The sequence below is a fragment of the Phycodurus eques genome, chromosome 3 (genome assembly GCF_024500275.1).
Source record: "Phycodurus eques isolate BA_2022a chromosome 3, UOR_Pequ_1.1, whole genome shotgun sequence".
In the NCBI taxonomy this organism is placed as follows: domain Eukaryota; kingdom Metazoa; phylum Chordata; class Actinopteri; order Syngnathiformes; family Syngnathidae; genus Phycodurus; species Phycodurus eques.
Window position 1 is genome coordinate 7,602,015 of NC_084527.1, and position 24,376 is coordinate 7,626,390.

Below are 24,376 nucleotides of genomic sequence, written 5' to 3' on the forward strand. Positions count from 1 at the left end.
CAAAAACAAACATTGCACAATTTATTCCACTGGCGAGATGAGAAATGATCCCACCCCAGGAGTTGGAGGTTCTGTACCTTGCTAAAGGGCACGTGTGAAGTGACTTGACATTCTTCCAGCAAAGCAGTCGTAATTTCCATAAATGCTTTTTATTCATGCCTGGTCAAATGTGAGTGACTGACTTTTAGAGAGCGACAAAATCATCGTCAGACATTTTGTTCGATTTTACAACCCAAAAAAAAAATTAGGTCTGAGGACATTGAACCCAGCGTTAGAAGAAGCTTAAATCAAGCCTATACATAATATGTGATGAGTATTGACCAATTATTACCTCAGCCAATCTAAATTGTGAAGCGAGAGGCTATGTTTTTGCCTGTTGTGTATGTCTGCAGGGCAACACATTGTTGCTGTGGTTAGCACATCTGTCTCGAGAGTTTCGAATCCCAGCTCGGGCTCTGTGTGGAGTTTACCAGCGTGAGTGACGTCATTACGCTGCGACTAATTCCAATTGCTATGCTGCCTTTCAACACACCTTTAACCTAAATATATAAAATACTATGACATAACCTAAAATGGAGACTTGCTCCTCAACCAACACTTCTCAGCCTTGACCATTTTATCAGAATAAGGTGCCATGACTGCCAGATTTTGGGAAGTATGCAATATTACAATGTCATGAGCAATGGAAATTGATTAGTATGTTAATTGGTACCCTAATACTAATCAATCACCATTGCTCAAGACATGTAATGGATAAGAGCTTCATCACCTCAAAGGCCCTTTTTTTATATTCAAATCTTCTTCTTCAAATAGCGGGTGGTATTGATTTATTTCTATATCTTTCATTCATGCCCTTTGAGTTGCATTTTTTTAATGAAAACCGCTCACAAATAAAGTTTGATTGATTTATTGATACGTTACAACTTGCTTACTGGAACTCTGACCCCCGGTTTCAAAATTCTGCCTTTGTGGCTGCTCCTTAAACTGCCTGCTTGCTGCTGTCTTCAGCTTGTTAACCTGTTTGGGCTAATTTTGTACTGTATTCTGATTGGTTCAATCCACTGTCTATATTAATTATGGACCAATGCCAGCGTCGCAATCGGCCCCAAAGTACTGCTGGTCCACCGGGCATGTCCTCGGTGTGCCCGATAGCCAGTTCACCTCTGCTCTGGAATCTGTTAGGAAAGAAATGATCATAAATGTGGTGGCTGCAGAGATATGATCGACTGGCACTGAAGAGAGCGACACAAAGTCGACATTTTAATTCACTGCTCATCTTTGTGACACTCAGCAAAAATGTCAAGACACTTTTTTTCCCCCAGTTCCTTTCAAACGAAATTGTAACAATGTAACAATTGTCATTCGCCCCGAGAGGTCGAGCGGCTCTGTAATCTGCAACGACCTTGAAGTCACTAGCCGGCCCTGCGTGTTGGGACTTTTGGCTCTTTGTGTGTAGCCAGCGTGAATGACGGAATGAGTGGGTGGGGCTAGGAAGCAGTGCCATTGGGAGGAAAAATTAGTTCGCGAGTTCAAAAGTTGGATTGATTGTTGAATGGATGGACAGGAGCGGACTCAAAATCCATGGGCAGGGCGGTGTCCTAGTGGTTAGCACGTCTGCCTCCTAGTGAAGAGGTTCTGGTTTCAAATCTCAACTCAGGTCATCCTGTATGGAGTTGTTATGTTCTCGTGTGGGTTTTCTGCAGCCACAATCTAAAAACAGACCTGTGAGATTCATTGAAGACTTTGAACTATGTATGGGTACGATTGTGAGTGTATGTGAGTGTCTATATATGCTCTGCGATTGACTGGCCATCATTTTCAGTCCTGCTTTCTCCCACATCCCAAAAAAATAACGGTACATGTTAGGTTCATAAGTTATCCGCAGATTCATTAAAGACTGAATTGTCCATAAGTGTGGTTTGTTTGTGTAGGTTTTGCCCGCAGGTCATAGATGCCCGCAATAGACATCTTTTGGATTTTCGCATTAATTTTAATACGCAAGTGGATGAAATCACAATTATAGTGTTGTTTCTGTACATACTGATGACTGGGACCACAGCCTGAGCATTGCTAGTGTGGGAAAATAGACAATAAAAGTACTTTACTTAGGGGAGGAGCACTCTGTACACTACACTGTGTGTATGTGGCGCATGGACACATCAAACACAAAACCATTTTGAAAAAGGCAATACTCCCTATTCGTTAGTTGGCTAATTGTTTTTTTGATGAACTTTGAGGTCTTTTGTTGCCAGACAACAGGAAACAAATACGCCAGACCTTCAAGAAGCCTGACCCATAAATATGCACTCTCGTACGTGTGAAAGAATAAATTGCGATTCCTGATGCAAAATAAAATGTAACAATGTGTTCTTTGGGGTTGCAAGGAAACGCAAATAAAGAAATACAGACATACAAAAGGAAGATGAAAAGAAAATAGAAAATTAATGATTTTCTTGCCACATCCTATTAAGGGTGGCATCTTGGTTTTGGCTCACTGATCCATGTCTTCCACATCTGTCTCCAATTACTCACTTCCGCCATCACATCTCTCATCGGCTTTACGGGAGTCTGAGCAAACATTTGCATGGGCCGTGACAATAGTGAATGTTGTTATTTATTTATTTATATCTTTTCTTACTTCCCCGCGCTTCCTGAAGTAACAATGAAGACTAATGACAGCTGAGGATAGTTAAATAACAAAGCCAACAAAAAAGACTGAAAGGCAATGAAGAAGTTGTCAGATTGCAATCTCTGGGGGGGATGGAGCCAACTCCAGCGAGCAGTCGGACAGAACGCCTCGAGAGGACGATGCCACCTGCTTGCGAGGCTATCATTAGCCTACATTGATTGTCTGCTTATTGCTTGGGTTGGATGGTTTCTTTTTATTTAAAACAATTGTTCATCTTTTATAATTGTTTCCTCTGCCAATGGAAGAGGGTGAACCACCTGCGTCTTTGTGTATGTTTGCACAAAATCGCCACTGGGCAGGAGCTCACGGCAAACTTCAGCAAATGTCATGAGACTTCAGCTAGCAAGGATTAACTTAGCTACTGTGTTTAGCTTTTTCTTTTGATTTTTGGTGCCAAAGAGGAACAACGTGATCATAGAACCAGAAATGGAAAGTAGGGTAAGTATAAATAAATAATTTAAGATTTTATGATTTTCATTCGCCTCACTTTGGTGCAGAGATTCGAACGTTGAACCTCAGAACTGTGAGGCATATGTGTTGCCCTGTAAAGACATAGTATGTGACTTATAGTTGTGAAAAAAGCCCCATGTTGGTGCGGCAGTGTCGTCTTCACCGTTTCTTTTTCTGTGGTAAACCACTCTGAAATGCACACAATCGCCACCTTCAGGACTGAAGTGGAACATTATTGTAACCAATAACAACAGCTTGGATAAGGGCGGGTGGAATCTGATACTGTTTATGCATTTTAATATTTGAAATTGAGTGCCACCTGCTTTCCATTACACATACGGAGCTCAAGGACACAGTTCGAGGAAATCACAATGGCGAGCACACAGCTGAGTGTAAGACGATGTTATTATCACACATACAGTATAGGGGTCTCCATCTGAAATGTCGCAAATAAACAAGACACCGAGATGGATCCAGGAGTGGAAAAAAAATCATGGACGGCAAAGGCAAAACACAAACATGATCTCCAGACATGGTAGGTCTGAGACTCACAAAGGGACATGCTGTCTCTCTGCTGCGCCTTGATTGATTTTGTTTGCACCTAATCTAATTTTTATTCAAATGTCTGCACGTTTCCAAAAGCCTTGCGGGATATTCAGCCGGGGAGAAATCTGTACTCCCTTGATTTATTAAATGAGAATTAAACAAAGGCAGCAGCAGAGTCAGCGGGATGCAACAGAAAGCGAAAGTGGAAAGACGAGGTTAGGGAAAAAAAAAAAAAAAAGGATGTTGATGAGCTTGCACTGTGTGCTTTTGGATCCAAAACAGTTGCTGTGAGAGTTGGGAGATAGTGTGTTGTTTAAGAGAGAAAAAATCAGCAGAAGCTGCAATTATTCGGGAGCAAGCCCATAGTCTTTTTTAAAAAAAAAAAAAATGTTTTTCTTCTTTAATGCCTCTGTGGCCCAAGATGTGAAGATATCAAGATGCGAATATGTCTCCGGGCTGTTGCTCTTTTCTTTTACTCTGCGAGAGTCTCATGCCTACTTTGCTCTTATTTCTCAGAATCACACAAATCAAAGTCATAGAGGAGTGATGCAAGATGATGGGCAAACAGCACGAAGCTAAAGTAGACTTTCGAGATACAAGTTAACTCGTTGATTGGCTCTCAGTGAAATACTTGAAAATTCACCATTTGTTATTTGTTCATTATTATTAAGTATTTCCCTCCAGTTCCTTTACTGCTTATCCTCATTAGGGTCGAGGGCGAGCTGGTGTCTAGCCAAGCTGACTCTGGGTGAGAGATGCGGACTAGTCCACCAGTCAATCACAGGGCATATAGGATAATTATGGATGTTTTAAGAAAGTGAGAGGAAGACACAGTATCTGGGGGGGATATCACTGCCATGATACAACGCAACAGCAATAAAGAGCTGCAGCAACAATAATTCAAGCTCATGCTCCTGTGCTGTTATTGCTTCATTAAATGAGCTCCACCGCCGCCACCCCAAAAAAAAAAAATTTTTTTTTTTTTCTAAGAAACAAGACACCCAGTATGTAAACAATGAGAGGGAAACAAGATTGTGTTAATTTACTCTGCTCCCCCGGGCAGAGGGGATCAAAATTAAAAGAGTGATGGAAATGCAAGCGAGACACTGAGGCGCCTTCAATTTTGTGATTATGGATCTTAGCAGGTTGTCATCTGTGAGAGTTTAAAACAAGGTCTGATGCAACGATTAGGATTCATGAGTAGATTGGAGATTGTGTTGTTGGGCTGCTCGGAGCCATGTTGTTGCGATTTGAGGGAAATTTGAGGAAAGCGCATCTGAAAGTTTACCTCGGTGCTATAGTGAAGACCTCACAGTCAACACTTTTTGTACGGAGTTCACATGAGGCAAAAGTCAACGTGGTTCTTCTGCCCACACAATAGAAGTACTAAAAGCTCCCAAGATGCTAGTAAGTGCAAACAGTATGGCCTTACACAAAAAAAAATCTGGGCATCTATTTGATTAAAAATGTTGCTGTATAAACCATGCTCCAGGCATGGTTTAAAAATGTTAAATGTTTGCACCCAAAACACTTAATGGGAGCACATGAATCTTCATAAAAGCTATTTTTAAGGAATTTTTGTTAGACTGAGGTGGGATTACCACGTCTGAGTCTGTCATGGTCTGTGTTTTGGTTTGGGTTGTGTTTAGTTTTGTTCCATGTTTTCCTGTGTTCCATGTTTGTCGTGTGCTCATTAAGTTGTTGTGTCCACCTGTTCTCGTCTGCTTTGTGTCAACCAATCAGCTCTCTCCAGCCACTCATGTCTTGTCCAGGTGTTCCTCGTTGTCTCGTCTATCTGTTTGTATTTAGTTCCCTGGTTTCTTTCAGTTCTTGTCGGTTCATTGTCGTTGTCACGTCTCTGCCATGTCATAGTCGTCAGTTGTCTTTATCATTGTGGTATGTTATTGTCAGGTGTCATTCTCCCTTTCTATTCCACGTCTTACTCACAGGTCATAGTTTGTTTCCAGTTTTAGATATTCGAGTGTTTCTTTGTTACTTTGATTTGATTGGTATCTGTTGTGGGACTTTGTTTAGTTTTCCCTTTTTGAAGATTAAATATTATTTTGAGACTCCTGCACTCCTGCCTTGCCTCCCTGCTTCCCTGCAATTGGGTCCACCATGTTCTTACCTTGTGTTACTCGCCCTCGCCCTAACCACGTACGTGACAGAGTCCAGTTCTATTTCTTATTACATCTCAACATCAGCCACATGTTGAAGGTCATTGGACTCATCAGAGTAACACTCCAGTTTTAGGTTAAGTCATCGTACAAGAAGAAATGTAAGCATTAGGCTCATTGTTAGCTTATCTTGTAACTACACTGCGATTGTAATTTTTACTATGGTGACTGAATCCAAAGTCAGACATGTTATACAAACATTCAACACAACCAGTTGTGCCCTGCGATTGGCTGGCGACCAGTTCAGGGTGTACCCAGCCTCTCGCCTGAAGATTGCTGGGATAGGCTCCAGCACACCCGCGACCCTAGTGAGGATAAGCGGAACGGAAGATGAATGAAAGAATGGACACAACCAGTTGCTCCCCTATTTTTGTGTCGCGACAGTGGCACGTTCAGGTCACTTCCTAATTAGAAATTGTGCCGTTTCAGATCACAACCCCGAAGTCCGTTGCTCAGCCGAATTCGGTGTTGGCCATACACATCAGGATTTGCAATCGTAAATACGGTACACAATCGTAAATACAATACACAAGAACAGGTTTAACATTTACGATTGCCGGCCCCGACTGTTTTCGGAGCAAATCAGGAAGGAAAGCTCACTCTTGACGCACCACATAATAGTCATCATCAGGATAATCTTTTAGAGACATCCAACAATCGGATGATAGATCGCACGGGAGGAACAATGCTCAAATTTGTCATCTCTCTATTTCGGAACTCAAAATCAGTCCTGATTAAAACTTAAGTAGTTCAGTCATCCAACCTGCCAGCTTGCTAAAGCAATAGTTAATCCTGCTTAAGTGGCCTCAGTCAAAGATGCGACATGTAGCAGGTGGCAGCATAATTACAGGTACGTCGTTTATTTAGTCTGCAGAAGACCGCAGGTGTTTAGCAAATTTTATTTGAAGCACGTTGTGGCATGATGTAAGCGCAGTAGCAGGCTATCAAACTTTCATGTCAACAGATTAAAATGGATAATGCCTTCATTGGAAAATGCCCCCCGGTCTGGTCACTTTCAGTATTCTGTTGGAGCTTTGTAACGCTTCGGCAGCTGCCGTCTGTGTCCAAATGTTGGTAACTTTATCATCTTCAGCAGAAAATCGACAGAAACAGAGATGTTCTTTCCTGTTGTCATCAACACAGCTGCTATGTTAGTCAAGATTCAAGGACACGAGTCTCTCCCATCTGTTGTTGTTCAGGTTACAAAAGAAGTACCAGTACCTGTAGACACATTGGCAAGAGAAGTATAGAATGAAAAGAAATTTGCATAAATCCTGTTTATCTATGAGTTCATCTCAGAAGCATCACAATGAATGTTGCCACTTTGCTGCTATTCAATGGATCCAGAGAATAAGACCCTGAGAAAGACATCAGAGATAAAGTTACTCAGTTGAGCACAGACCCCTGCCAAGGTGTAAAGATTGTGCTCTGCAGAAAAACTGTAACAGAACACTATAAATTAATCTTTTTATTTGAATTATTATGTGAGGGGCAACCAGGTAACGTATCGTGAAATTATGATAAGCACCATTACATTTTATAGAAATTCCCTCACGAACAGCGCCACTTGCGGGGCAGCGACGGCGTCAAACTGGTCCGTGGTGCAAAAAGATTGGGGACCGCTGCCCTACAGAACTGCGCTAAATCAGCTGATTACGCAGTCCATTACTGTAAGTCTTTAAGGTCATCCAGTGAGGTCGGCGGGTCAGGAAAAAAAATTAGCACCAAATTAACAACCTCTGGTGCTCCTTCGAGAATCAGACCAGAATTGTTATGAGCACCCCTGTGTATAGTGTCTATGTATTAATTTACAGTTGCCACATAGTGTTTCCAGTGTGGATGGAAATCACTGGTCAAGTTTAGTATAGTTATGTTTGTTGCATACAAAGCTACTGACTAGTCTATCTGCTGTTCACATTCACTTCTGTAGCTGCATATCTGTTGTTGACCAATACTGGCCACTCATCCCAGAGTAGCATCTCCACCATTTGCACACTGACTGAGGGGTATCTGCAACAGTTGCACAATCAACATTGTCCCAGACTATCGCACTACTAGTCACTTTAAACTGCATACACTCCTTGAAGTCTCGGCGCCCTTTGCACAATGGTCATTGCACCGGACTGGACTATTGCTATATTAGTCATTCAAACTTCTCTAAGTGCTAGAGGACTCTGCATTTTTTTGCACAATTGTCAAAAAAAAATAATTATACCGGCATTACCAGATAACCCTTTATTGCTCATTGACTGTTTTTCTCAATGTCTTTATGTCTCAAACGTGTTCTCTGTCAATTGATTGTCTGTTGTCGTACTAGAGCAGCTCCAACTACCGGAGACAAATTCCTTGTGTGTTTTTTGGACATACTTGCCAAAATAAAGATGATTCTGATTCTGATAGTATTTACAGTATCTAGCCACGTATAGTTGCCACATAGTGTTTCTGGTGTGGTTGGAAATCACCAGTGTAATTTGGTAGTTTTTTTCTCCATGCGATGCTCCCATCTATTCTTAATGCTATTCACGTTTACTCCTCTATATATACTATTAATTATTAATTTATTTATGCAGAGTTGCCACATAGTGTTTCCAGTGTGGCTGACATCTGAGGTAAAATAATAATTCCTGCTAGCCATACCAAACTTTTCAAACTTTCTCTGCAGGAGTCTTAAGCTTAAAGCACATAATCCTTTTTTGGATAATTGTAAAACAATATTGAAAAGCCATGAAATTATTCTTAAAAATGAAAAGCACTGTTCAAATTTGTCTTAAAGGTTGTAAAGAGTTGAATGAAGTACATTCTGACGCCCTGCAGTAAATTATTGCTGACACACACTCAAACCACTAAACAGACGCACGCCTACTACACAGGACTAGAGACTGTGAAATTACCCAATCAGAGGTGCTTGTCGGTTCACAGATATAAGTCAGCACGCGTAGGCCAACTGAGGTGAAACACATGCACTCAGCAAAGACAGAAAGGCTTTGAAAATTTCATAAAGTGCCATTAAACTTTATGACACACCAAGTGAAAATAAAGGTGTTTGGAGGAATGGTATCAAAGTGTCACCGCTGAGTTGTTTGTTTCTTTACTTTTTATTTCTCTGCATAAACATTAGATGTGTTTAATGTTACCGCGAGGCTGTACGAACAACTACCTCGACTATTATGGAACAGATGCTGATCATGAATTATGACACAAGAACAGTTTTGCCCTCAGCAACCAATAGCAATCCAAACAAAAGATATCACATACTGTGGAAATGGATGTCACGCATAATTTGTACGACATTTGAGGCATATTTTGTTGTTCGAAGGATGTGACCGGCAAAGTTTCTGTGTAGGTACCCCACAAAGGGTGGATAAAACCAGTCAGTAAGCCAATAACACACCTGCATTTAGAGTCGAGAGAACGATAAGCAGTAAAGTTGTTTTTCCATTTAAATTTGCTATCTCAGAAGAAAAGAATAACCTTGCTGCGGTGCTGCGCCGTGCTTATGAATTATTGTCTGTGATGAATTAGTCCTTGGTGGCCCCGTGGAATGTGTGTGCAGCCCCCGATCCATCAGATCTACAGAAATGTTTCAATCATTCACTCACAAAAGATGTCCCATTTCTTGACATAACCACTGGGTTTTCCTAAAACGCCATTTATGTTTTGTTTCAGGTGAAGTACGGCCGCTTCGGCTTCGTGTGGGATTCGGCGGTGCTGGAGTATGTCGCCAACAATGACGAGGATTGCTCCTTCTACACGGTGGGCAGCAATGCGCCGGATCGCGGCTACGGCATCGCCATGCAGCACGGCAGTCCCTACCGCGACATTTTCTCCCAGAGGTAGGACCCACTCCCTCAAAGCAACAGTTGGTGACATCATTGTTTCTTCTTTAAAGACACAATTGACATGCAAATCGGTGAATTACTTAATTTTACTTCACAACTGTCGCCGTCCCGCTTCCGAGGCTAGCTCTGTGTAAAAATGATTCACTTTCCTGAGATGAATTCTTATCTCTATTCTCTCCTTGTCTAAAGGTCATACAAATTTGTTATCAGCACTTTAAATTCAGTTGGACAAAATAGAAATGTCCACTCCTATAAAATTATGCCCTCTGGGATGCTTGAAAATCGTCTCCTTAGTCGAGGAGGCAACCAATAGCAGATTATGTATAATTTGCAGGAGGCAGATTGCACTCTCAGCCAGTGTGAAGTTACGTTGTTAAGCGTTAGCATCAGCCCTTTCTTAACTGAGACTGTCTCATTGTATGACAATCTTTCAAAAGACGTCAACCCACTGGATTTACACTGCAGGTCCAAGTTCACAGTTACAATTTAATGCATATCGGATTTTCTGCACTTGTACTGCACATTTTAACACATGTCCGATATGGCTGTTTACATTCATGGAACACATGAAACAACGCCCAAATTGCAAGGAAATAACTCCTCAACACCGGGCAGTGACAACAAGTAGACGATAATAAGTAAATTGTACAATACATTTTTATTTTTTATTTTATTTAGCCTGCGAGTTTCACTGAGCAACATAAAATTTGGTAGGCATGCTAGATGTCTATGATGATTAGTCACTGTAATTCTGCCTTTTAGTTTGGATGGAAGCAGGCATTTTAGTATAATTTTGTCCATTTCCAGGTATCCTTCACATATAAATATTTGTCCAACTGCTACCAAATGTTAACCACCTATACAATGGGTGACATTGCATTGTGGGGGGGTGGGGGATTGTTTTCCCTGTTCCGAGTGGCCAGAGCATGACAGCAAAATGTGATGACTCACCATAAAAACGTGAAACGCTAATACTAACTAAATTCCACAAGTCAGCGCTGGACCAAATGTCTTGTGTGTAATGGAGGTCCCGCCCTGAAGCCATTCATAGGCACTCCTAACTGATTGAAATGTGTCAACAGTATACTTGCATCACAGGCGTCGGGGTGCCAAGGGCCTCATCCCGCTTTGCTGGGTTCTGTATAAAAGGCTTTTGCTTTATCATGTAACCCACTAAACAAGATAACCTTGTTTATAGGAACGTCGGCTCAATCAAATTGCACATGATTGAGAAAGTCATGAACAATCGCTTATTGATCATGAATGAATCATCCTTATCCCAAGCGTACACATTTGCCAATCTATCAAAACGTGTTTTCAGATTTATTTACAAAGCATGCAAAATCTCTTCAAATATTGACCTGTCAGTGATTATTTTAATCATTTACTTGGGCACACAGTGAGATACTAATAATTTGCCGCAACAATAGTGGTGCAAACTGTCTTATTTTACCGATCCAATGATTAATAATGTTGCAGCTGTTTCCTTGTAGGATCCTCAGATGCCTCGCAGCCCGGCATTGCAGCTGCAGTCATATAAATCCAAGGGGTTCTTTGTGGTCTGCGTATGGAATGCTTGCGTCTTTATTGCACAGCCTTCTCTTTTAATGATTGTGCACAGGGATTATTACAAGAAGAGGGGAAAATATAGAAGCCTGTTGACATCATTGGACTGTAACGGTTCAATACAATTTCTATATAAGTTAAATGGTATGTTAGTCAGTTTTTACATTGTGATTAGCAAAGCAAACATTTGACAGGTTTTGACAGACTTTTCCTTGAGAAGTGTTTCGAAGCAGAATTATTATGTTCCTCATGATCTATATAAATAAGATGCTAATTGGAAAGCCATGTAACCAATAGTTTTTTGACCATTCAAACCATACAGGAATCGCGCTACAGTTTAAGTCTGTGAACAGCGCTATTGTTAAACACCATTGATTAGCCGTCGCATACTGTACCTGGTGCAGGCAGAGCTGGAATCTTCTTTTCCTTTCGGCTTGTCCCTTCAGGGGTCACCACAGCGCGTCATCCTTTTCCATGTAAGCCTATCTCCTACATCCTCCTCTCGAACACCAACTGCCCTCATGGCTTCCCTCACAACATCCATCAACCTTCTCTTTGGTCTTCCTCTAGCTCTCTTGCCTGGTAGCTCCATCCTCATCATCCTTCTAACAATATACTCACTATTTCTCCTCTGGATGTGTCCAAACCATCGAAGTCTGCTCTCTCTAACTTTGTCTCCAAAACATCGAACCTTGGCTATCCCTCTGATGAGCTCATTTCTAATTTTATCCAACCTGGTCACTCTGAGAGCGAACCTCAACATCTTCATTTCCGCTGCCTCCAGCTCTGCTTCCTGTTGTCTCTTTAGTGCCACTGTCTCTAATCCGTACATCATGGCTGGCCTCACCACTGTTTTATAAACTTTGCCCTTCATCCTAGCAGAGACTCTTTTGTCACATAACACACTTGACACCTTCCTCCACCCGTTCCAACCTGCTTGGACCCGTTTCTTAACTTCCTGACCACACTCACCATTGCTCTGGACGGTTGACCCCAAGTATCTAAAGTCCTCCACCCTTGCTATCTCTTCTCCCTGTAGCCTCACTCTTCCCCCACCACCCCTCTCATGCATGCACATATATTCTGTCTTCGGCTAATCTTCATTCCTCTTCTTTCCAGTGCATGCCTCCGTCTTTCTAACTGTTCCTCCACCTGCTCCCTGCTTTCACTGCAGATCACAATGTCATCTGCAAACATCATGGTCCACGGGGATTCCAGTCTAACCTCATCTGTCAGCCTATCCATCACCACTGTAAACAGGAAGGGGCTCAAGGATGATCCCTGATGCAGTCCCACCTCCACCTTAAATTCGTCTGTCAAACCTACAGCACACCTTACCGCTTTTCTGCTGCCCTCGTACATGTCCTGTATTATTCTAACATACTTCTCTGCCACACCAGACTTCCGCATGCAGTACCACAGTTCCTCTCTGGGTACTCTGTCATTGTCTTTCTCTAGCTCTACAAAGACACAATTTAACTCCTTCTGACCTTCTCTGTACTTTTCCATCAACATCCTCAAGGAAAATAATGCATCTGTGGTACTCTTTCTAGGTAGGAAACCATACTGTTGCTCGCAAATACTCACTTCTGTCCTAAGTCTAGCCTCCACTACTCTTTCCCATAACTTCATTGTGTGGCTCATCAACTTTATTCCTCTATAGCTCCCACAGCTCTGCACATCACCCTTGTTCTTAAAAATGGGCACCAGCAAACCTTTCCTCCATTCCTCAGGCATCTTCTCACGCACTAGAATTCTATTGAACAAACTGGTCAAAAACTCCACAGCCACCTCTCCTAGATGCTTCCATACCTCCACAGGGATGTCATCAGGACCAATTGCCTTTCCATTTTTCATCCTCTTTAATGCCTTTCTAACTTCCCCCTTACTAATCATTGCCACTTCCTGGTCCACCACACTTCTATTCTCCCCTCTCTCTCATTTTCCTCATTCATTAACTCCTCGAAGTATTCTTTCCATCTATCTAGCACACTACTGGCACCAGTCAACATAGTTCCATCTTTATCCTTAATCACCCTAACCTGCTGCACATCCTTCCCATCTCTATCCCTCTGTCTGGCCAACCTGTATAGATCATTTTCTCCTTCTTTAGTGTCCAACCTGGCATACATGTCATCATATGCCTCTTGTTTGGCCTTTGCCACCTCTACCTTTGCCATATGTCGCATCTCAATGTATTCCTTTCGGCTCTCCTCGGTCCTCTCAGTGTCCCACTTCTTCTTAGCTAACCTTTTTCCTTGTATGATTTCCTGTACTGTGAGGTTCCACCACCAAGTCTCCTTCTCTCCTTTCCTGCCAGAAGATACACCAAGTACTCTCCTGCCTGCCTCTCTGATCACCTTGGCTGCAGTGGTCCAGTCTTCTGGAAGCCTCTCCTGTCCACCGAGAGCCTTTCTCACCTCTTCCCGAAAAGCTGCACAACACTCGTCCTGTCTCAGCTTCCACCCCATGGTTCTCTGGTCTGCCTTTGTCTTCCTAATCTTCCTCCCCCACTATCCTATGCTGTCTAGCCACACTCTCCCCTACCACTACCTTACAGTCGGTAACCTCCTTCAGATTACATCGTCTGCACAAGATGTAATCCTCCAGCGTGCTTCTACCTCCGCTCTTGTAGGTCACCCTATGTTCCTGCCTCTTCTGGAAAAAAGTGTTCACTACAGCCATTTGCATCCTTTTTGCAAAGTCTACCACCATCTGTCCCTCCAAGTTCCTTTCCTGGATGCTTTACTTACCCATCACTTCTTCATCACCCCTATTTCCTTCACCAACATGTCCATTACAATCTGCACCAATCACGACTCTCTCTCTGTCTGGGATGCTCAGAACTAGTTTGTCTAGCTCCTTCAAGAATTTCTCTTTCACCTCTAGATCACATCCTACCTGTGGGGCCTAGCCGCTAATCACATTGTACATAACACCCTCAATTTCAAGTTTCAGCCTCATCACTTGATTTGATACTCTTTTTACCTCCAAGACATTCTTAGCCAACTCTTCTTTTAAAATAACCCAGACTCCATTTCTCTTCCCATCTACATCATGGTAAAATAATTTAAACCCAGCCCCTAAACTTCTAGCCTTACTGCCTTTCCACCTGGTCTCCTGGACACACAATATATCAACCTTCCTCCTAATCATCATGCTTGGGACCGGCCTACAGTTTGCACTGCCATTGTGCCCCCCATAGGGCTGCATTACAGGCTGAACTGGAATAAGTTAGAGTTAAGTTTGAGAAGTTTGCCATCAAGTAAACAAAGGTTTATGTTATTGGGTGTACTTCGATACTCGCTTCTGTACAAAAACTAAGAGGAAAATTGGAAGGGGTGATGCAGAGTGCAAAAGTGGTTATGGAGTTTTAAACACACACAGACACACGGTCACACACACATAGATACACAAAATAAATGGGACATATTTTATAAAAGGCCAACATCTGCCTGTAGCATTCATAGTCTGGCAACATGGATTAATTGTATAGACAACGCTGCAGTTCTCGTGTTTCTAGTGTTTGTGTGATGTAGTCTCTTCATTTATGTTTAATGCATACACGAAAGTACCGAGAGTAAGGACAACCACAACAATGGAAAAGAAATACATTTTTGTCAGACAAGTTTCTTTCTAGCTATTTAATGATTCTGGCCGTTGGTGTTCATAATGTGAGTGATTCATATCGACAATCCCTTAAATATGTTGAAAGGTGTCCAACAATGATCACAACTGGATCCACTTCAGTTTAGCAATCTTCTTTCTTATTCCGTGATTATCTGTGTCTCCATTATTGAGTGATTTATATTACAGTTCAATTAGGTTGTGGACAATAACCTTTGAAGTCCTTTGAAGTTAGATTATCATCCAGAATTTACATTGAACAGTGAAGTGAAACAGGATGTGCCCTTGGAGCAAAAATAATTGTTGTCCATTATTCACATCTACTTTGCCCAGGGATTTAAAGGTGGAGTTAGATTTCCTTGATAAATCTCCCCATGACAGATGTTTATTTTGTGAACGAGATCTTAATGCCAAAGAGATGCCCTCATGAATCTTAATTATTCCTAACGTCAAGCAACAACGGCAATTGGTAGGAAACAAAGTAATCTTGCGCAATTTTACTGTAAGAAACAAACGGTAAACAGTGCATTTTGCCTGTGTATGTTTGTCACAGTATTTTACTTCTATTTCAGCTGCTACCTGAGAAAGGATTGATTGTCTCTGGCACTTTAGGACGAGAGGGGTAGCCATTGTCTTTAGAAATAGACAGCCTCCTATAACATCCTCATTTTCAACCACTTTGTTGTGGAGAAGAAGTCATTGTTAGAGGTCAGGTGAAGCTCCTCCATCTGGGTGTGTTTGCTGCAGCAGGAGAACAAATGCAGTCAATGCCTCTGTGTGTATTCATGTTTATGTGTTTTTCTGATGGATGGAGACAGCCTCCAGATTTGGCAGAGTCAGAAAAGCCCAGTGTAAAGGGGATAGTCCGCTAATTTCAAATGACAGCTACATACAAGTTGCTTTGAAGTCCTGAGGGGAAATGGTTTTAAAGCCTCTCGCATATATATATATATATATATATATATATATATATATATATATATATATATATATATATATATATATATATATACACACACACACATACACACACACACACACACACACACACATGCACACACACACATTTTTGTCCCAAGGAAATTGTGAGTATTGTTATATATTTCAAAAATCATCTTGAGGGCACTGCAGTCTAAATGTAATAACCTGAAGGAGGTTTTCCTCGAATTTACATTTTAAGCCGCCCAAGCTTGCTTTTGTCATTTTTCAGCTGACAGCTTACTTGCTTTCTTTTCATATCTTACCCAAACAAATAAATTAAGGTTAAACCAGTTTCACTTGTGTTGAAGCGAGTTCTCCCACTAAGTGTTCTCCTCAGATTGTGTTAAAGTGCTGCAGGGACCGGTGAAAACAAAGTTAGCCGTGTATGGCTCTTACAAACTGTTTTTTCAATGCTTTTAGTATTCTGGCAGGCTCACGCACAAAGCAATAAATTTGTCAGAAATACGTTACAGTTTAAAAATCTATCGATAAACTGACTTTTTGTTATTGCCGACCTTGAAGAAAAACCCAATAAGTGCCAGAATTTATTCTGTAAAGTAGCTACAATAGAGATAAAGTAAAATGCATCGTTGCAGTGCACATAAAACTGCTTTTGTCCGAGTAGATCTCTCATTTTGAGCCCCAGTAAAATGCTTGTAAGCAGACCATGCAGACCTTATGCATAACATCCATATTATATTTACGTCTCTGTCACTGGCAGTCTATCACAAACGCAGCCCACACACTTAGTGCTTTCATTAAATCTTTATTATTCCCAATTAATGATGGCAAGGTCTCCATCTCACACTCTCAATATGTTAATGACGGTTAATGAACATTTGACTTGACTGTGTTGTTTATCCTGTTCCATCTTTGATGATCTGCTCCGCTTCACCCCCACACTCTGCCTTAATGAGGCCTAATTGAAAACTTAGCTAAGGCACAGAATCCTCCACACACTTCTTGGAATTACCGAGCTTTGCTAAGTTTGCTTAAGGGACCAAAGACCTTTCATCCCCTGCTTGTAAGGCTTCCGCGAAGAAACGGGAGCGTGGGGACTCCATGACTAGCACTACGGGATCACAGTAGGGATAGTGTTGTCTTAAATGTCTTGGTTTACTTTGTGTTCTTAATCCTGTAGTGCTTTGTGTGTGTTTTTAACCCTAGATCAGCACTCCGTATGGCTGCAAAGAAATTGGCAACTGCTAGCGATAGCAAAAAAAAAACTAATTAATGAATAGCTAAACATGAGAACGGTGTGTCACTGTATAGGAATTAAATAGGAACTGGGCAACCATACCTGCAATATAAATCCACCCCAAAAGCACTAGGCTGTCTGTCTTTAATCTTTCAATGTAAGTTAGTAGTAGCTTCTTGCTCTCAATCACCAGCATCGCTCGCTACAGTGTTGCTGATTAATACTTGATCATCATTGTTCTCCACTCTATCTAATGTGTCTAGGTCAGCTACAATTCTCCTTGTTCATAATCATTTTAAACACTTACTCAGAACACAGTGTGACTGTGTAACACAGAGGTCAGCATGTTTTCTGCATCATAAAACATGTCTTGGTATGGCTAGGATTGGTCACAAGAGAGAGTAGAGGTTGGCACCAAGAAAAAGCCTTGCTCAAAAGCTAAATCAAGTATACACCACCAGCGCTGAATCTTCCAGCTTTTATACAAAAACAAAGCAGAAAGGTTTAATACGATGAGCCCCTTCACAATAATAGGGTGCCTGCTGCTGATTAATGTTGCCACTCTTGATGAGTACACAGTGACCTGCTACTGTGGTACACAAATTAACAAAATTATTCAGTCCAGTGTCACTACTGTTTATCACAACTTTTGACTCGTATTACTGCTGAAAACAATTTATTGGTCGGAACAAATCTATTTAGTATTTATTCATCCGTTCAGAATGTGATAATAAAATACTTTGGATTTCACAAAGTGAACAACTTTTGTTTTACAAGCTAGTAACAGTAGGTGGTCTCAGTGGGGTGTAAGGTTCTAAATTTTAAAGTTTAATGGCTGGAAATTGTTCATTAAATCAACTGGAACTCTTCAGACTTACACAAAAAGATTATCTGTTTACATCTGCACGTTACAATGATTCAGACTTACACAAAAAGATTATTTGTTTACATCTGTACATTACAACAGTGTACCTTAAAAAAAACGTGGTGATGTTTTCTTACTATTATTATTTTAACCGTTATCGCCATTGAGTGACAGAACTGTTTTACAAAACTGATATTTCCCATTTTATTACACACCCTATTCTCTTTGAGGAGCGCTCAAATCTGTTAATTTCTTTGAATCTACTGCATGACAACGACCTTAGGTTATGAATACGGCGTTAATAACTGAAATTGTGTATTTTTGCAGTATCGCTTTGTATTGAAGATTAGCAAACTCTTAAGACGCTACAAACGAAACCTGTTTGCAGTTATTCAGTTTTAATAAACTGCATGCCAACACCCTTAGATAATGGACATTGCGTTTTGAGCAGATAATTGACAATACCATACCGAAAGTGTATATTTTTGCAGAATCGCTTTGTTTTGAAGATGAGCTGAGGCCCTCAATATAGCGCTAGCGAAAGGTTATCACTGTTATTTTGGTTTAATAAACTATGTGCTGAAAAGTGGAATGTTTTCAGCAGATAATTGACAATAAAAATATATTTTCGCATTGTTTTCTGTGTGAAGACAAGCGAAAACTCTGTAGACGGTGACAGGTACAAGCTGATTATTTTATTTTCATCAAGGGCATGCCAACCGTCTCCGATAGTGAACACAACACCGATGATAGACAACAAAGGTAGATTTTTATAAACTCATGTCTGATTGGTGTACACAAGTCAAAATGGCTAATTAACCTCTGAATTATGCTGATTTTGATGTAAAATATCAATGATGCTTTGATGACATTGTGAGCTTTGTGGCAACAAGTCATTGTATTTTGCCACCCATCTTTTTAACCTGAGAGGACCATAGACATGAGATTTTCACCTCATAATTATCTGTTCATCATAGACGCCATTAGTTTCACACATCCTTGTTCAGAAAAGGACTTTTCCGACAAATCCACCTAAATGTTTCAGGTGTTTGTGTTTTCTTCTTTTATTGCATTGTTGTAAAACAGTTTATAATTGCTCCTGCGAAAACAATGGAAATGTGACCAACACTGTTGTAATCACACAGCAACGGGAAACGTCGTGTATGTTTCGGTCCAGCCTGTATTGGAATTCATTCATATCTACAGCTTTGTAGAGAAGTTCGGCATGGCAAGGTTTGTGAGCCAGAGCGTGGAAGCCCTCTCTCTGTCTCTCTCCCTCGGCTTTGAGAAGAAAACTCCTGATTTTCAGTGCGTAAAACCGACAGTTAGCTGCCCTTTTTCAAAGGTTCATGCATTCAAAAGTCCACTAGCTACAGTCCATTAAACAACCCCATTGAGGATGTGTGATATTGACTTATTCTCAGATTAATGCAGGTCACAGAATTGTAAAGACCATGATCATAATTTAATGGTTAATCTCTTTCAAAGGAAAATCTTCCTTGATCAAGCATTGACTTCCCTATTATATCACTCACTAAGCCTGGAGCAATACAGTATTAAAACTGAAAAATGTGATACTCGACAAGGGTGTCCAAACTTTTACCAGCAAGGGCCACATAGAGAAAAGTCAAAGGATGCAAGGGCCAGTTTGAAATTCTTCGACTTTAATAAACACGCTAAAATCAATCAATCAAGCAATTATATATTGTTTATACATTATATTTACATTGAAAAACCATTATATTTACATTGAAAAACCTTTTCTGTGGAAGGTGATAAGGTAAATAGTTAAGGATTTTTCAAGATTTTGAGTGGCCAGCAGCCCTGTATCCCACTAGAACAGATCCGACCCTGCACTAAACAGCAGCTGAATCCCGTCTCCACATCCAGAACCAAAACAAGAGCAATCTAATATAAGATGACCATTTTAAAGCAATTACTTGAAGATCATTAATGTGATATGTTCACAAATTGGACCTTTACACAGAGAAGAAAGTGGAAGAAGCCATTTATGCTTCTCAAAAAATTCATCCTCTTTATTCATTCACCACAGTGTTATGAAGAGAAATGTAACTATTTGCATCTTTGCATATTTCATTGTTCCTGTGACAATGACAATAAAGCTCTATTCTATTCAGTATGGGATTATTCCAGCTACCCGATTGAGAACAGAGATGGAATTTGCATAGTCAAAAAGGCCCAGACTATTTGCTTAAGTGCTCGAAAAACTTCCTTACAAAATCAAATCGTATATCTGTGAGTCAGAAATTGAGATACGAATCTTTATTTTAGTGTATCATTACAGCCCTATCACTCACCCATGTGGAGAACTGAACTTGCAGTGCACTTTCCCATTAAAACACCAGTTTCATTCCCATCTGCCTCCAGAGACAACCAGCAAACAAATCTGACATTCTCTTCCGACGAGGATGTGAAATTTTTACACAGAGAAAAAGTGATCCTGGATGAATCTGAGCCCGGCGGCTGTGAGAATGCAGCGAACAGCAGCGAGCCACACGAGAAGCCGTTGATGATGTCAGCGTTGTTAGGCCAGTAAGTGAGCTGTCAGCCCAGTGTTGTTCTCATTTTAGGAGCTGACGGTCACACGTTCATCTCAGTGCAAACCGACTCATTTTAGCGTCCATCTCCTATGCTCATCTTCTAGCTCCTCTGAGCTCATTTTATTCTACACACCTCTTGTGTTTGTCGATTTATTCCTATTGTCTTTTCCTTCGTGCCGCCACCCTTTCCCCTCACTGCCTGAGTTTGTTGTCAGGCCTCCATCTCGACCAAACCTACTCTCATTTTCTCACTCAATTTTCCATCATGTTCTATGAGTCACTCCAATCACTCCACCTCTCACCTCAAGGCGATTTCACACTCCCACTGTCTCCGACCGAGAATTGTGTTTGCCGCCCAGGAGATATGCGAAGAAAAAGTAATCGAGAAAAGGGAATGCGGCTGCCGCAGGAATATTTTACCGAAACAGTCGTAGTGCAGCATCATGGCGAAACTTTGAGGCTCAACGCCACTCGTAGAAGCAGTTACAAGTATGTCTAACCCCTTCTGAAAGACTCTCAACTGTGCCACCTGATGCATGATCATCAAACTCATCTGCATGTTAAATGACTACAGCTGCTATCAAGGCATATTCTTCTTTATTCTCAGGTGAAAAACCATATATACAAGATACAGTAAAACTGCATGTTTAAGCAGAAAATGTTTTTTCTTAGGGTTAAAGTCTGCCTCTATGACATATGGTTGGTCATAAATAAATAATCAATACAATGGAACCTAGAAATTTTCACATATGTTCATTTGAAAGTTCAATCAAACTTTTCTGGAGAAGTATGCTTCAAAAGTCAAACAAAACTTGGACTGCAAGCCATCCATCCACACCATCTAGTGTTGGTAAAGAAAAATAATTATAACGATAACTTATAATATAGAACTGGAAATGGAACTTACTGCAACAAGGGAATGTGTTTTGGTCACTCACTACCATATAAGCAATCCAGTTAATTACATATCAATTACTTAAACATTTATTTGCCTGCTCTACTCTTTTACAGATCTAAATAGCCCCTATTAACTCCAGCACAACTCATAAAAGGCATCTAGTTGATAGTATCTCTCTACAAACACATTGGGCCCATTTCTTGTGACCAGCGTAAATGGTGTGGTTTAGACCGGTGTTGATAATTTCGTAGACCAGCGCACCCCGGCGGATCAGAGAATGGGCGGGCTGCCACACTATCCGTGTCTACAGCTGACTTAATTTCCCGGCAATCAAAGCGGGTCTTCTCTTTCCCATTAAATGTGACGCAACTGACATGTACCGACGGAGACATCACTGTGCGGATGAAGACAATGTGTTATTGCAATGTAACTAATTGTAACTTTTTGTAATTTATACATGATATTGGAAATGTTAGAATAGTGTTTGACTGGTTGCTTGTATAGTTAATGAAGGTTTGATTTCAGCTTGAGAGTAGATCTAATGAATTCTCTTTCCATTATTTCTTACGAGAAACATTGTTTTGAAATTAGAACAACATGCAAGTCAACCGGTGTCACAGAACAGATTGTGCTCAATTTCTGAGGTCCCACTCAACGTAAGTGTTGTATGTGTACAAATCAGTCACAGTCAATTGCAAGAGTTCTGGCTTTTATAAATGTTATTTTATGGCTACAGTAGTTAAAACAAACGTATGTCTGGTAGGTAGTCCTATATATGCCTGGAAATATTTCCAGTGAAATTGGCTGTCCAAGTGGAAGTGCTACTTCTGTTCTTGAAGTCCGATAGCAGGAAATGCCCATTATCTGTCTAAAGATCGCTGTCTGGCTGAGTGGATCAGTACCAATGACTGAAAGATCACTTTGCCAGGTACTGAGATGACAGGCTCCAGAGTGAGTTCCCACCATCCAGTTAGGTTCTGAATACCTTCCTCCTTCCTCCCCGGAAGTGGCGCTGCAGCACAGCTTGATGTCTTTTAGCATCCATCTCACTCCGGTAGGGATATGCGTTATAACATTAGGGGCTGTTACGAATAGTGCCAGTATTCAAACATGAAATATTTTAAAAACACATTTGAACTTGAAGGCTTTCAGTTGTTAACCCTCCTTTTTTGTGTTTGGTTCTAATAATCTTTCATCAAGACCTTTTTTTAATACCACAGACTGACACAAAGTCAGATTTGCTTCACTAATATGCCTGACATAGCAATCTAAATATACCCTCAACCCCAAGCCATGATGATGACAGAAGCTGACACTCTCCAAAAACATTGACACCGTATCACACACAAGTTTATCATCATTTCCTTATCTCAAAACCTACCACCCTCCCTTCTCTCTCCAAATCACCCGCCCACCCGCTCAAATCAACTAATAATATGTGATCACCCCACCATCAAGGCTGCTGCCCTCGAGTTGCCATGGTAACATCCAGTCCGCCACTGCAGAAAGCAAGAGCTGCAAGTAAGGGACCTGAAGCCCCCACACACACACAAACTGACACGCACATATGCCCGAAATTTGCCCCCACTGCCACTCGGGCAACCTTCTCATCATTTGCTTTTAACATCCACTGTGAGTGTTAGTCATTAAAGATCTCCCCAGTCAAAGTCAACGATCTTAAAGCAAGGTGATAACGTAGTTCACTCACACGCATACACACACACAACAGCTGTTTCATTGGCATACTCCCACACACGCTTACTCTCACATATTGTATATGTAGCTACTGACCATTATAAACATGAAAATGCACACGCAGGTCAACTGACACTTTTGCTATAACCACATTTAATCTATCATATGAAAAGATAATCCCCTAATGCATGAGACTAACATTGACATTGAGACATAAATTACATTAAAACCTATATTAGGTTGTTGTTGAGGGATTTCAAAAGACTTGACACTCATAGGCAAAAAAATAAATGTGACACATATTTATGTACAGTTTATATTTATACTGTACACACTATAGTCACAATTTGAAGTGATGACGGTGGATCTGCCAGGCAAGACAGCGAGAGAAAAACTTAAGTAAAGGTTGATAGATGAAGTGAGGGAAGACATGAGGACAGTTAGTGTTAGAGAGGAGGTTGGAGAAGAACGGCTTGGATGGAAAACGATGACACGGTATGGTGACCTAACGGGACAAGCCCAAACAAAAAGAAGAAGACACACAATAGTCACAATTCTGTCATGTGTGGGGAGTAGCTGGACCCAAGAGCAGGCGGAGGCAGATGTAAAATGATGAACAGTTTATTGAGGAAAGGTTATGGAGGTGGTCCTGGATGGTAGCCTCGGTAACGCGCTCTCTAGTATTGTCTTTGTTTTTGTGTTTTTCGTCCGTCTTTGGAGACCTTACACGTGTCAATGTCTTTATGTCTCCAAAGTGTTCTGTAAATTGACTGTCTGTTGTACTAGAGCGGCTCCAACTATCGGAGACAAATTCCTTGTGTGTTTTGGACATACTTGGCAAATAAAGATGATTCTGATTCTGATGTGTTGGTAGGCGGCGTCGTGGACAAGTGGCAGGCAGTGGACAGAACAGGCTTGGTGGCAGGAATGATGTGGGTCAGGAACACAGGGGAGCACTGGGATAGCTTACTTGACATAAGGTGGGCTGTGGTACCGCTAGAAGAGGCTGCAATACTTAGGCGAGGATTTCCGGGAACAGGCAGGCTTATATATACCAGTGGTGATGAGGCTGATTGAAGACAGGTGCTGAAAGCAGAGAGGGGAGGGGGGAGAGAGAGAGGACACAAAGCGCCCTCCCGGCCCCAATAATGGAACTGTAGGGCAGTATATGAGAGTACCTCCCCTGCCAGGCTTCCCCGGGTGAGCTGCGTAGAAGTCGTCCAGAAGAGTAGGATCGAGGTTGAGCTTCCGGGAAATCCAAGAACGCTCCTCCGGCACGTACCC

The 24,376-nt window shown here is 41.3% G+C and overlaps 1 protein-coding gene across 5 annotated transcripts in view; it reads left to right on the forward strand.

Moving 5' to 3' along the window:
- Nucleotides 1-24,376, forward strand: part of grid2 (glutamate receptor, ionotropic, delta 2) — a 468,731-nt gene that overhangs the window by 419,531 nt on the left and 24,824 nt on the right. For all 5 annotated transcript variants that reach the window (XR_009768266.1, XR_009768267.1, XR_009768268.1 and 2 more), the window contains exon 14: nt 9,529-9,695. Coding sequence is in view for 2 of the 5 variants with exons in the window: in XM_061671868.1 (XP_061527852.1) it covers nt 9,529-9,695 (167 nt within the window). In the remaining 3 variants the exon portion in view is untranslated. The remainder of the gene's footprint in view (nt 1-9,528; nt 9,696-24,376) is intronic.